The following is a 14876-nucleotide window of genomic DNA, read 5'->3' on the forward strand; positions in this document are numbered from 1 at the left end:
CTTTTGCAACCATTTTACATAAAAGAGCGTTTTGGAATCAGGCGATCTCAGCTGTGGGCATTTTTTGACGATAAGCTGAGAGTGCTTTTACTAATGGATCTGTATAATAGTTATTCGTGCGGATATTTAGTAATGCCACCCGACACCCTGTAGATAGAATTGCAATAGCGGATCTACCGGGTATGAAAACGTGTTGGTGGAAATTAGTTGACAATTTGGCGATAGGCCTATAGTTGGCAGCATTGTTTTTGTCACCACTTTTAAAAATAGGGCGAATGAAAGTTACCTTCCAAGCATCGATAAACACTCCACAGTAGGCTCTTACAATAACAACAACTCCACAAAAAAGTGATCTTAAAAAAAACTAAGAATTGAAAGAAGTGGGTTTGGAAAAGCCAAACAGTACTAAAATAGGTAAGACTAAAATCCGTCGACATCTGTCTACAAAAATGTTTTGATGTGCTAAATGTCATCATTCGCACCCTCAACAGATATAGAGAGAACCTCAAGATTAAGGTTTTAAAAAAATCGATTTTTTTTATTGCATTTTTGTAATGTACATATATTCAAAAGTATACGCACGAAATATGAAGTAGATCTAAGCAATACTTTCGGAGTTATACCTAAATACGTAGAGATGCCTCGGCACGTTTTAAGGTCGGTATTAAAACTTTAAACGTGTTTTTTTCAAAACGGCATTTTTCAAGTCGGTGTACACGATATCTCGAAAACGGCTGGTTTGATCGGTCAACCGTTTTAACACAATCTTTAAAGATACATTTTCTAGTAATTAATCGTTCCTTTTGTAAATCTTATACTTATTTTCCATTTTATAATCAATTTACGGCCAAATTTTAACGTAAAAATCGAAATCATTTCTTTTAAAAGCTGCCATTTTGTGAAAATTCACTATTTTGATTAGCCGAACGATTAATTACTAGATAATCTAATATATTAACAAAATTTGTTTGGTTTTTTGATTTCAGATAATCCAATCCTGAGTTACGATGTACACCGTAAATCGTCTTTTTTTAAAGGAGGTTCCAGAAATCGCCTGCAGCGCGCTCTATAATTAACATTTTCATAAATAAAAAATTTTGTTACGTTCTTGAAGGATGCTTTTATAACCGCCAAAAATTTTCAAATTAAAATATTCTGAAGTTTCTTCAGGATAAATCCTTGACAACCCGTCTTGTATTTGCTTCACAACTGCGTATAACCCCTTAATTGTGGAATTCACAGTTAAAAAGAAACCTTTAGAGGTTGGCGGTTGTTTCACATAGTTTGAGCGACAAAAAGATTAGCAGCCCCACGAGTTGATGCGGCATGTGTCCGCTTAAAAAAAAACTTCAGAGGGTTTATTATAAGCATGATTTTTTAAATTTAACGTAATTCCAAAGAGATTTGGGTCTAATTATTGTATATTAACAGATTCATAATTTCGAATGTATCTGCTCTGAAGGCTTTTCCCTTAAAGTTTAAACTCATTTGGATAGCGAAAATATTAATCTTTATAGACAGCGAGTTTAGTAGATTTGTTAGTTTACCACCCAGTCTGCAAATATCTAACCATAAACTAAGTTTTTGACAAGTCGATAGTTCAAGTTCCACATTCTAGATGAAAAGTCAACTAAGGAAAGCTATCTTGTACAAATTTTACTCGACGGACACACGGAAGGATGGCAAACATGGTTAAAACGACTCCTCTTCTCATTCTAAGAAATTTGCTATATATGTACAGTTTGTCTCATAAATCTTTTCATATGAAAATATTAGCCACGAAAGAACTTTTCAAGTGGACTTCGAAACCAATGCCATTTATGTCCGCCATTTATGAAAACTTTAGCTTTGAAGTGGGCAGCACAACAACCAGCAATATAATAACAATATCCTGCCCCAGCCTAGCGGAGATTGAGGGTGCAATTAAGAAGCTGAAGCTCAACAAAGCTGCGGGCGAAGATGGCATACAGCCTGAACTAATGATTGCCGACCCGAAAATATAATATTGGGAGGTTGAATTAGTTTTAAAGGTTTTTTTCGAAGATTTGGGGCTTTATTGTGAAAAAACGGTACAAAATATTTTATTCGAAGTATTGGCCATCGCTAGCTACAACTTTCGCCCATCTTTCGGGCAATTTCCGGATGCCGCTTCTCCAAAATTCTGGCCGCTGCTTGGCTATCCATGACTCAACCCATATTTTGGTAGCCTCGTACGAGGAGAACCGCTGGTCCGCCAAATCGAGACTCATATGCCGGAACAAATGATAATCGGAGGGAGCTATGTCTGGACTATACGGCGGGTGGGGTAACACTTCCCAGCCAAGCGTTCCAAGGTATTTTTTGACAGGTTGAGCAACATGCGGCCGAGCGTTGTCATGTTGCAAAATAACCTTGTCGTGTCTTTTTACCGTTTCCGGCCGTTTTTCTTTCAATGCCCGGCTTAAACGCATCAATTGCAGTCGGTAACGATCCCCCGTGATTGTTTCGCCCGGTTGGAGCAGCTCAAAATATACGACGCCGACCTGATCCCACCAAATGCAGAGCATGATTTTCTTGCCGTGAATATTCTGCTTGGTCGTCGACGTTGATGCGTGGCCGGGCAAAGCCCATGATTTTTTGCGTTTTGGGTTATCGTAGTGGATCCATTTTTCGTCGCCAGTCACCACCCGATGCAAAAAACCCTTCCGATTTTGTCGCTCGTTCAGCAATTTGCACGTAAAAAATCGCCGTTCGACGTCGCGCAGCTTCAACTCGTACGGGACCCAATGTCCTTGCTTTTGGATCATTCCCATCGCTTTTAGACGCTTGCAAACGGTTGATTTATCAACGCCCAATGATTCAGCAAGCTCTTCTTGGGTTTGGCACGAGTCCTCGTTTACCAATTCTCCCAATTCCGCGTCCTCGAACTTTTTGGGCTGGCCAAGACACTCCTTGTCTTCGGTGTGAAAATCACCACTTTTGAATCGTCGAAACCAGTACTCACATGTTGAAATCGACGGAGTATGGTCTGGGTAGGCCTCCTGCAGCAATTCACGGGCTTGGGCTGTATTTTTTTTCAAATTGAAGCAGAAAAGCAAACTTTCCGCAAATTGCGTTTCGACGGCACGAAAGTTGACATACTCGGAGCACTCAAACACTGCGTTGTTTATACTTCAGCGAAATGACAGATACTGATAAACAAAGCCTAGGGATGAGGCTTTGTCATGAATATATATTCAGTATTGCCAACGCGATAAAGTGATAAATAGCGCCATCTGTGTGTCACCTTTAAAACTAATTCAACCTCCCAATATTAGCAGAAATTCTTCATCACCGCCGTTTGGAGCAATGAAAAGCTGTGTCCGTCCTGGACAAAAGGCATCATAGTGAAGCTGACCAAAGAAAGGCGACCTGCGTGACTGCGGCAACTGGCGAGGAATAACCCTACTTAACATCATCTACAAAATTGTAACCGTGATCATACAAAGCAGGCTTAAAGATATCGAAAGCTCCTTAAGAGACGAACAAGCTGGTTTGCACCCTCACCGCAGCTGTGTTGACCAAGCCAACACACTTCGGACTGTAGCAGATGGTGGAGCAGATGAAGATGTCAACTGCAGGCTAAACAAAGCAAGGGTGTCAAAGTCATCGCAGTTCTGCCTTTGTAGTTCTTACCATAGGAGTCGCCTTGTTTCACGTAAATATCCACAACATTTGGCCTTCGACTAATTATTTTGGCAATTTTGAGATTTGAAAGTCCCTCTAAGGTCAAAATATTGATTTGTTCTCTTTCGCAATCTGTCAAACTTTTCTGCTTTCCCATTTTATTAAAATTAAGAAGTTTTCGACAAAACATAATGAAGGCTTAAAACACGGAGCTTTAATTCTGAGTACCTCTATTCAAACTCTAGTGTAGTATCAAATGACATTGCTTTAAAACCCATTTTCTTCCATCACAATTATAAGCGATATTGGCCTTAAGAGAGAAAACTGCGAATAGTAACATACATTCTGTCTAAAAAGTATTCGGAATTGTTCAATAAAAGGCAAAATAAGTGTTTAATCATCAAAATTTATTTAGTCGCCTTCAAAATAGGGTCCGTTTGAAGCCAAACACATATGCCAACGATTGATCCAGTCATCAAAGCACCTTTTAAATGCGTTTGAAGAGATCTTCTTCAGCTCACTCAGCGAATTCTCCTTAATGGCCTCTCAAACGTCGTACAACTTCCAAATAATATTCTTTGTTTACCGTAGAACCACTTGGAACGAATTCCGAGTGCACAACGCCAGGAAAATCAAAGAAAACGAGTAGCAGACTTTCCCTTTTGACCGACTTTGACATGGTTTTTTGGACTTCGGCTCATTTGGATAGCGCCATTCAGCCGCCTGTTGGCTGGTTTGCATGTCAAACTCATACACCTACGTTCATCATCAGTTATGATGCGCTGGAAAAACGTTGGGTCCGAATTCACTTGCTCAAGCATGTCTTCAGCCACCTTCTTCCGATGATTTTTTTGAAAGAAATTCAACTCTCTTGGAACGAGTCGAGCAGCCACGCGTCTCATGCCCAATTGATGGTGTAGAATGATGCGAGTTGATTCGGTGAGACACGCCAAGGTTACGAGGTACCTCCCTCCAACTTAAATGATGGTTTTCCAGCACCATTTCCTTGACTTTGTCGATGTTTGACGTTTTCATCCGTTGAAGACGTTGATGGGCGGCCAAAACTTTCACAAATTCTCAGCTCACTGCAAAAGCCTTATAGCCATGATGTAATTAAATGCCAAAAACGAGCTAATTGACAGATCTCGCTCAAACTCTGCGACACTATAGAGGACAGTTGTAGCAACCTTCAGGGGAAAAAAATTTAGATATAATATATTGCACTAAATATTTTTTAAGTATAAATTATTTGCTATGAATCATTTCCATTTATGTCAGTATTGTTGTCATTTTCAGTCAAAAAATAATGGAAACTAATTCTCGATCCGCCAAAATGGTGGGAATGGCTTTAAAAAAACAAGATGGAAAAGGTAAAGAATGCCAGATAAAAAGTACATCAACGGTGAATTTTGTTGAAATGAAATCAGACATAAAGCTCGAGCTCATTTTCTGAGGATGATGACGATTCCGTATGTGATACCACATACATTCCACCCGATATTGTCAGTAAGAGTAACAGTCACTGCGAACCAAATTCAACACCAGACAGTTCTGAGGCTAAGACAACCGGTGTCGAAACTCCGATGATTTTAACAAGTCCACTAAAAAAAGGAGTGAAGCGTAAACGAAATGAGAGTAATTGGGTAAGAAATGTAATCAAAAAGTTGAGAAATAGTGGAAAAGAATACAAAATGAGGTCTACGTGTCAAAAAGTTCGAAAAGAGAGAAAAATTGAACCTCCATGTACAGAGAAGTGTAAGCGAAAATGTTTTGAAAAATTTACAGAAGAGGAACGGATGGTAATTTTTAGATCATTCTGGGATTTGGCTATGTACGAAAAGCAGCGACTATTTATTCAGAATAGTATGGAGCTCATTCAGTCTAAATATCGTTATGTGCGTGAAGGTGGTACGAGAAAGAAAAGGGAAAATAATAATGGCTTCTATTTCCATCTCAATGGGCAGAAAGTTCGAGTATGCAAACTGTTTTTTAAAAATACTTTGAATATTAATGATCGCCCAATAAGAACTGTGCAGGAGAAACGAAATAAGGTGGCAAATGTTTTACTGATGGAGGATTGTCGAGGAAAACATGGAAAACAAAGAAAAATTGAAATTATTTAAAATGAATATTATTTTTTACGTGAATTTATGTTTCTTTATTTTTGTACCTGAAGTAATATGCTAATTTTTATGTTACAATAAAATATGCAATGAATGCAATAAGTTTTATTTAATATCCATATTTTTTTCTCTTATAATGTTTAGTAAAGTGCAAATATAATACAGTCACAAGTCAGAATTTGCAATAGGTTTTCAGCTATAAAACTTTTTGTTATTTGCAGTAACGTCACAATTTTAATTATGTCACACCATAAAACCTATTTTTGCAGCAACAACGTCATAAGAAAAACTCGGAGTACTTTTGAAGCTACAGAAAAAAGTCCATTATACATTTCAACCTTTAATTTACATATACGTCTTAACCAGATGCTATTCCAGCAAATTTGACCATAACCTTCTTTTCATATACAATTTTAATATATATAAAACAATTTAAAAACTGAAAAATGCGTCTCCTGTAAAATCACAATTTTTGAGTTATGACGACGTTGCAGCAAATAAGCGATATGTGTAACGCGCGCTTTTTACTGATACTTTTTTGACAGAATGTACAAGCTTCTCAAATTGTCAGTACTTCCGTCTGAAAGACCCTGCAAGTATTAATAAGACGTTCAGATTTTTAAACTTTAAGTCTATGGGAATATATACCTGCTCCAACACCAGAATCCCTGGAGCCATCTATATAGTCTTTACTGTCGAAGTTAGTAGATCTATCGGGATAACATGAGTCAATATGTTAAGAGCCTCCCTAGAACATGATTTGATTGCACCGGTTGATCTTTGTATTCTGCGAAGTAATTAGGTATTGTAATCTCTCCCTAGAGCTTTCCACCAAACTATAATGGAATTGATCGCGAACCGCCTTATACAACTATAATGATACTTAGGTTGAAGATCTCACCTTCTTCCTATCATACGTTTAGAGGCATACTCATGTAACGCAATTTCTGCTTTCCTCGCCCGTTCTTCAATGGTTAATTTCCAGCTATGTTTTAAGCCCAGAATTATCCTTAAGTACTTTGCACTGGGAGAAAATGAGTTGATCAATTAATATTTGGTAGGGTAAAAATTGGCACCTTGTATCTGGTGGTGAATAGCATAATTACAGTTTTACGCGTGTTTAAACTTAAGTAACAGCCTGTGGCGCAGGGGTTAAGCTCGCCTAGCGTCCTTTGAATGATCCCGCTGGTCGTACTACTCGAAAGAGGAATATGAACCAGAATATGTAAATTTATAAAAAAGGAAAAATTAAATTAGGAAGTCGTAAAAAATTTACAAAAACTTGTTGAAAATAACGGAGTGGGTAGTAAAAGTAATTTTTTAATAGTAGTAGAGATTTCATTGAGTGTAAATAAAAATAACAACGCGAACACTGTAAAAAGTGGAATGCTGCTCCATATTCGAAATAAGCGGACAATTTTTTGTAACCACTTTTTGGGCAAGCGACAATCAAACTCAAACATATGTTTCCTCATAGTAAATCGGATTCGTCAGCTGTATTTATATTTTATTTACACATTAATTTTTATGACATCCAAATATCGGTTACATCCATGATTCAAGTATTAAAGGTTTGCTCACTAGTGACATTTGTTAAAAATAGATAAATAATTGGCACGTACAATTCTGTTAGGTGTTTCGCCGAGATCCTCCTCCTATTTGTAGCGCGCGTTCCACAATTGGAAGCCGATTCCGGTAGATGGTTTTTTATGAGAACCTCTTTCATACTGGTACTGTGCTTTTCTAAGCCTCCTCTGGACACTTCATCCATCCATAGGAAGGTGGGCTCATTGGAAATAAGTTCTGCCAACTTTTTTATAATGAGGTCAGCATTGTAATCGTCACCACATCATAAGAAATAAAGCTTTGTAAATTCTCCATCTCGATCTCGGATTGTGTCAAATACTCTATCATGTCCTGACTTAAGCGGTATCTATTTCATGTCATACTACCATAGTCCTGAACATACCGATGAAAACTCTTGAGCGAGTTGTTGCTCGTAAGCAGTCCCTTTTGAAAATGAAATGTTTTTTCTACAAATTTTACTTTTCCTCCACTTTTAGTCAAAATTTCTAGAGCTGGCAACCCAGTGTCTTGCTAAGGGAGCCGATTTGTCAAGAGGGAATGAGAAAGCTGCTTACTGAGCAAACCTTTTATTATTGAATCATGGGTTACATCCACATAACTCAATTCAAAGTAGTTACTGCCACTTGGCAATATTTTTTAATTTTACTGAGAATAATTCTTTGTATGTTCCAAGAATAATATAAAAATCTGCCTCATGCTTTTGTGCTAGAATTATTAGTTTTTCTTCAGTTATTTAGTACATATTATAAAAATTTAATTGCCACATTTTGTACGTAATAAATTCCCAGTTTATATCGAATTTTACATTATAAAACGTTCTGCAAATATTCACTATCTTCTTTTATAAATTTATCAGCCACATCTTCGGGCACTTCCACCTCTTTGTAGTTGTCCAAGCCAATTTCCTCCTCTTTCCTGCAATAGTAACATAAAAGCAAAGCTTTTATTTGGTACTTAACAAATTCTTTTTAAATCTGCAAACTCACTTGATCAAAATGTCCACGACATTCTCACACGCTAACAAACACTCTTTATCCTTGCCAAATTTTGCCTCCCATTTGTGATATTCACGCAGTATTTCATATACACCTTTTGACCGCAAAACTTCGCGAAAACGCTTTGTTGCGCACAGCTGCAACAGTGATTCCAAAAGCATTTTACGCAAATCTGGATCTTCCTCACGTGTTTTTGTTTCAGGCAGGTACTGCATAAGTGAACAACAAAGTAAATATTTAGTTTTAAGATAGTTGCATATGCACCTAAACAGTTATTGAAAAAGCTATTGAGTCCAAACAGATAGCCCTATGTGCATTATTGACATATCAGGAGCTTTTGATAACACCTCCTATGAGGCAATCTATAATGCCCTATATCTAAAGGAGGTACCTGAACCCAACACTAGATGGATAATATTCATGCTGAAATCTAGGACGATCAGCACCGAACTAGGAGGAACAATCAAATCTATTAAAGCCACAAGAGGTTGCCCTCAAGGTGGCGTACTTTCTCCTCTTTTGTGGACTCTAGTCATAGATGAACTTCTCCACAAACTGAATAACCTAGAATTTCACACTCAGGGTTACGCTGATGACCTAGTAGTGTATGTATTAGGCTGGCATGAGGAAACCATTTCGGATCGCATGCAGCAAGCCCTTACAATAACAAACAAATGGTGCACGAAAAAATGGCTCTCCATTAACCCATCCAAAACAACACTTGTACCGTTTACTAGAAGAAGGAACATAAATCTCAAATGTTCTACCCTTAATGGAACAACACTTCAACTCTCGACAGAAGCGAACTATCTTGGCGTCAGTCTTGACAAAACGCTTACTTGGAATTCCCATATTGAGAGAGTTACTTCAAAAGCCTCAAGGGCATTCTTTGCCTGTACAAGGCTTTTTGGTAAGACATGGGGACTAAACCCTAGAATGACCTTCTGGACATTCACCACAGTTGTGAAACCCATAGTCACTTATGCATCCTTAGCATGGTGGTCCAAGGTCAAGCAAAGAAAGGCAGCAAACGAATTAAGCAAACTGCATCGCCTGATTTGTGTTGGTATTACAGGGGCTATGAAAACATGCCCCACGAATGCATTGGGTGTGCTCCTGAACATACCACCGCTTCCAATTCTAATTGAAAGGGAAGCTCGCTCGAGTGCCTTAAGATTAAAAGGTATATCTGAACTTAAAGTGGGGATATGAAAGGACATTTAAAGATCTTGGAAGACTTCCTACATAGTCCCATTCTTCATAGGGATGATATACTATCACCCAAACCAATACTCTTCAGGAACTTCCAAGTTATAATTAATGAACGAACAGACTGGAGAACTAACTCTATCACTTTCAAACCTGGCTCCCAGCTATGGTTTACTGATGGGTCCGAATTGGAAAATGGTAGAACAGGGGCAGGAATCAATGGGCCCAAATTCAAAAAATCGATTCCGATGGGACCCTACCCAACAATATTCCAGGCAGAAATACATGCCATTGAAATATGTGTGAGAGAATGCCTTAGCAGGAAAATGAGAGGTACTCACATCTACATACTTTCAGATAGCCAAGCGGCTCTAAAAGCCCTTCTATCAACAACTATCACCTCTAAATTGGTAAAGGATTGCCTAAACCTTCTCAACACGTTAGGGAACCTCAACATAGTAACTCTATGCTGGATTCCGGGACACGAAGGACATGAGGGAAATGAAATGGCTGATGACCTTGCAAAACAAGGAGCAAATATGCAACTTACTGGTCCTGCGCCTTTCTATGGACTCACAAAAGGCCACATTAATGAATTCCTTAAGAAATGGGAAGAAAGAAAGCTTGCCGCACACTGGCTAAACTGTGCCGGTCAGCGTCAAGCCAAACTATTCCTAAGTCCCAACAAAGGAATATCTGACAAACTTCTCTCACTAAACAGAGTAGATCTGCGTCTTTTAACAGGATATCTTACAGGACACTGCAGCCTGAGGTATCATCTAAATAATATTGGTCTATCTGAGACCGCTTTTTTCTGTCTGTCTGTCGCTTTTGCGAAATGGACATAGAAAGCTCAGACTTCAGAAAGAGACTTCATCACCTTGGTGGTATCGTAGTATCTCCATGCAATCTTTGGAACAACAAACCCAAAATTGTGCTAAAATTTTTAAAAAGCCTAAAACTCTAGTGTTACAAAATAGGCCTTTCACAATAGATCAACTCTGCTCGCAGTGCGTAATGGCCTTCTAATAATAATAATAATAATAATACATATGCACCTACGTGCCACTTAACTTACTTGTAGTTCGATTGGCAGTTTTTCATTCTCTTCATCTGTGAACTCTTCAGGGCCACAAAGTGGATAGAGTATCGCATGTAGTATATCGTCCTTTTCGTTTAAAATAATGCTGTGATACATAGGATCGAAGCAAATATTTTTCAAAATACCTATAGTGCCACCGCGACGCACGATTGAGTCTTCATATGAAGCAAATGGTAAAATTTTCTCGAGAAAATCATATTTGGCGTTGCAAGCTAGTTCGCGACCTCTGCCACTTTGCGTCAAATTACAAAAGATTGGTGCTACAGCAAATAATATTTGAAGTAATATAGAAACTACGTTTGTAAATGTTAACAATATTTACCCAAATAATGCAGCTTCGCTTTCTCCTTGTTGTAATCTAACTTTGTGAAAGCCTTTAGTAAGTTTGGCAATGTTTTGTTATTCAGCTCCAATTCAATGATGATGTCTTCAACTAACTTTTCACTACGTGTTAAGTTGCTTAACACCATAGACCAGGGGTCGGCTAACTTGGATTTTTCCTCTGTTATTTGCTTAATAGCCTCGGAAACCAAAGGAAACGCCTAAGATCATAGTATAATTTAAATGAATAAAAGGAATTTAGACAAAAAGCAAAGAAATTTATGCTTACCGGAGTTAGCGACTTTGCAGTTTCGAATACCTTTACAGCACCCACCTCTTCTGCAGACAGATTGATAAGACTCAATACGGCATCCTTAGCTACAGTGTGGTTGTCATCGTGTGTGAGGTTGAATAACGCAATTAAAACATCATCCAGAGTTAGTATGGCTTTCTTGCCATCTTCTGAACCCGTTAAAGCTAAATGTTTATAAAAATTCGATTCATAAATAATTACATTGAAGGAACATTCCATGGAGAAAATTACATAGCACATGTGTTAACGCTACCGCCTTCAAGTCCAGGCGTTGTGTTGGGTGCATAAATGTTACCAATTCCTTGAGTGTGGCAGTGTATGCTTCCGCACCAGATTCAGTAGCTGACATTGTCGTTTTTTGCTTTATTTCATACAAAATTTACAAAATATAGAGGAGCAACGTGCACGCTAGAATTTACAGACGAACATAAACAATTGCAGTGTTGCTGATGTCAATAGAATTTGCCTTTCGTGGGACAAAGCAAACACTTTTTTAATTTTTTTTTTTACTTAATATAAAATATATTTTTATAATTTTTAGCCAAACTCAATACTCAATATCTCTCTTTATTTTTAGTTTTTACCTATGAAAAATATTCTTATTTAAGTGTACATCTCCAATATTAAGATATATTTAGCACAGTGGCCGCTTACGAAAGAACAGCAACATTGTTGAGTGAAAGCAAACAGCTGTTCATTATCAACAACTGTACGAAGTGCTGAATACTCGCTGAATACATGCACAGGGTTGTATTACGAAATGTGAAGTCAACGTTATGCTTCCAAATATTTAAATTATTGTTAGCGTTGAAGTTTTTAGATATTCAAAAGAAATATTTGAAAACAATATATAGCGTTTTTCAATAGGTGCGCTTCAATTTTTTTCCGATAGGGAGGGCGAACGACGCAATATTTTTTATTTTTCGCTTGTCATTTGTAAACTTCTTAGTATACATTTCATCATGGAACGCTACACAGTTGAGCCACGATTGCAAATCGTGCAAATTTTTTATGAAAATAAACGTTCTGTTGCTGCTACTTTAAGAGCATTACGGCCATTTTACGGTCCATTTAACAAGCCATCCCGTTCGACAATCGACCGTCTAGTGAAAAAATTTGTATCTACGTTTTCGCTACATAATGTTCCGGTGCCAGTGAGAGCAAGAAGTGCACGAAGTGTTGAAAATATTGCTGCCGCCAAGGCTTCTGTTCAAGAAGACGCAAATGTGTCGCTCACACGACGTTCTCAACAATTGGCCCTTTCTGTGTCGTCATTGTGGTGAATTTTGCGAAAAGATCTTGGCCTAAATCCGTACAAGATCAAGCTGACACAAGAACTGAAGCCGTTTGACCATTTGAAGCGACGTCGATTCAAAATTGGGCTGAAGATCAACCCGAAAATGATCCAAATTTTTTCCAAACAACATCTTCAGTGATGAAGCTCACTTTTGGCTCAATGGCTTTGTCAACAAGCAAAATATGCGTTATTGGGCAGAAAGCAATCCACACGTGATTCATGAGGCACCGTTGCATCCCGAAAAAATCACTGTTTGGTGCGGTTTACATGCCGGCGGCGTAATTGGCCCATATTTTTTCGTTGACGGGAACGATCGCCACGTTACTGTGAATGGAAATAGATACCGCGACATGATAAACGATTATTTTTGGCCGCAATTGAATGGTATGGACTTAGACGACATGTGGTTTCAACACGCTACAATTGATTTGTTGAAGAGTAAGTTCGATGAGCGCATTATTTCCAGAAATGGACCGGTCGAATGGCCGCCGCGCTCGTGTGATTTGACGCCTCTAGACTATTTTCTTTGGGGTTATGTGAAGTCATTGGTCTACAGTAACAAGCCGGCGACGATTTGTGAGCTCAGAGCCAATATTGAACGCGAAATTGCTGGAATTTCGGCCGATTTATGCAAAAGAGTGGTCGAAAATTGGGTGCAACGATTGGACTTCGTAAAACGTGCACGCGGTGGTCATGCAAAAGAAATCGAGTTTCATACTTAAATGTATATGTTCAAACTCGATAATAAAAAAAAAAATTAGTTAAAAAAGTCAAACCGTTTGTGTTTTATTCAAAAAAAAAAAGTTGAAGCGCTATTACTGAAAAACCCTATACATTTATCTCATTACATTATTTTGTCGCTGTGATGACTACTTTAGACCAGTTTAGTAATTGGTCGCTCTACTACTATTTTGAACACAGGTGTACATAAATACACCAGACGAAAATTAGTAGCTTACTTGAATAGACTTGGCTTAATCGGCTCTTAAAAGTGGATTATAAGCAATTCAAATAATTACCACAGATACTATTCCACGTCTAGCAGACCTTTTCAAAAGCTTGGCAGCACTAAGGAATTTTTTCTATTTTCAAGTATTATTTAGAGTTAAAAATGAAAGTTCTTACATTATAAAATTGGCAGTAAACTTTCAGTACGTACTGCTTGTTCGTTGGAAGAAAGTCACAACCCAAAAGAGTTTAAATTCGATTAACATGACTGTAAAAGTTTTCCCTTTATTTATATATATATATATATATATACATATATGTATATATGTATATATATAATTGGCGCGTACACCCTTTTTGGGTGTTTGGCCGAGCTCCTTCTCCTATTTGTGGTGTGCGTCTTGATGTTGTTCCATAAATGGAGGGACCTACAGTTTCAAGCCGACTCCGAACGGCAGATATTTTGTATGTGGAGCTTATTCATGGCAGAAATACACTCGGAGGTTTGCCATTGCCTGACGAGGGGCGACCGCTATTAGAAAAATGTGTTTCTTAATTTTTGGTGTTTCACCGAGATTCGAACCAACGTTCTCTCTCTGAATTCCTAATGGTAGTCACGCACCAACCCATTTGGCCACGGCGGCCGCCAATCATTTAATTACAAGACTAAAAACCAAAAAGTGCAATCCATATAAGTTAAAAAAGAAATATATGTATGTATGCAATTGTTATTACATACATATCGCGCTTTTAATAATATAGAGAAGTAACTCAAGACAGATACAGAAAAGCGGTCACTGCCCTATATGCACGGAAAATGTCTATAGGTAAAAAATTGCGGTTGTTAGGTCTATCTTTTTCTACAGCGTCACTGTTTGGTGGTCAAAGTTAGAAAATATGATATCCTGAGCAAAATGGAAAGTATATAAAAAGCACCAGTTCTGCTTATCGCAGGAGCGCTGTCTTCTACCCGCTCCAAGACCCGTGATACTCTATTAGACCTTCTCCCCAAAGACGTCTATGGCAAATTACAGGCTAATTGCCACGCAATCGTACTGAATGTATGCCTACGCGGGAAAGATTTCAGATTTTGACACTTGAAAATTGTCGTAACTTTTTCTGCAACACATATAGGACTAGATTACACTGATCCACAATTTGGTTTCGAAAATAATTTTCGGCACGAGTGCCAGAGAGATGGGTTAACATTAAAAACCTTGATCCAGGATATATTTGTTGACAACTCAAGACTAAATTATAGCGTTAAGAGGGGCTAATACTACCAGAATACGCCAGCGTCTTTCAAGCAGAGTTAGTAGCAATAAAAGAGGCTGTG

The 14876-nt window shown here is 38.1% G+C and overlaps 1 protein-coding gene across 1 annotated transcript; it reads right to left on the minus strand.

The window, feature by feature from the left end:
* Positions 1 to 8084: 8084 nt before the first annotated feature.
* On the minus strand, positions 8085 to 11731 carry LOC129247812 (protein HGH1 homolog). Its single transcript, XM_054887131.1, has 6 exons — positions 11527 to 11731; positions 11272 to 11459; positions 10984 to 11203; positions 10638 to 10921; positions 8342 to 8559; positions 8085 to 8270 (listed from the first exon to the last, which is right to left on the minus strand). The coding sequence occupies exons 1-6, from the start codon at positions 11642 to 11644 to the stop codon at positions 8162 to 8164; spliced, it is 1137 nt and encodes a 378-aa protein (XP_054743106.1). The 5' UTR covers positions 11645 to 11731; the 3' UTR covers positions 8085 to 8161.
* Positions 11732 to 14876: the final 3145 nt, after the last annotated feature.

The sequence above is a fragment of the Anastrepha obliqua genome, chromosome 1, assembly GCF_027943255.1.
Source record: "Anastrepha obliqua isolate idAnaObli1 chromosome 1, idAnaObli1_1.0, whole genome shotgun sequence".
Lineage (NCBI taxonomy): Eukaryota > Metazoa > Arthropoda > Insecta > Diptera > Tephritidae > Anastrepha > Anastrepha obliqua.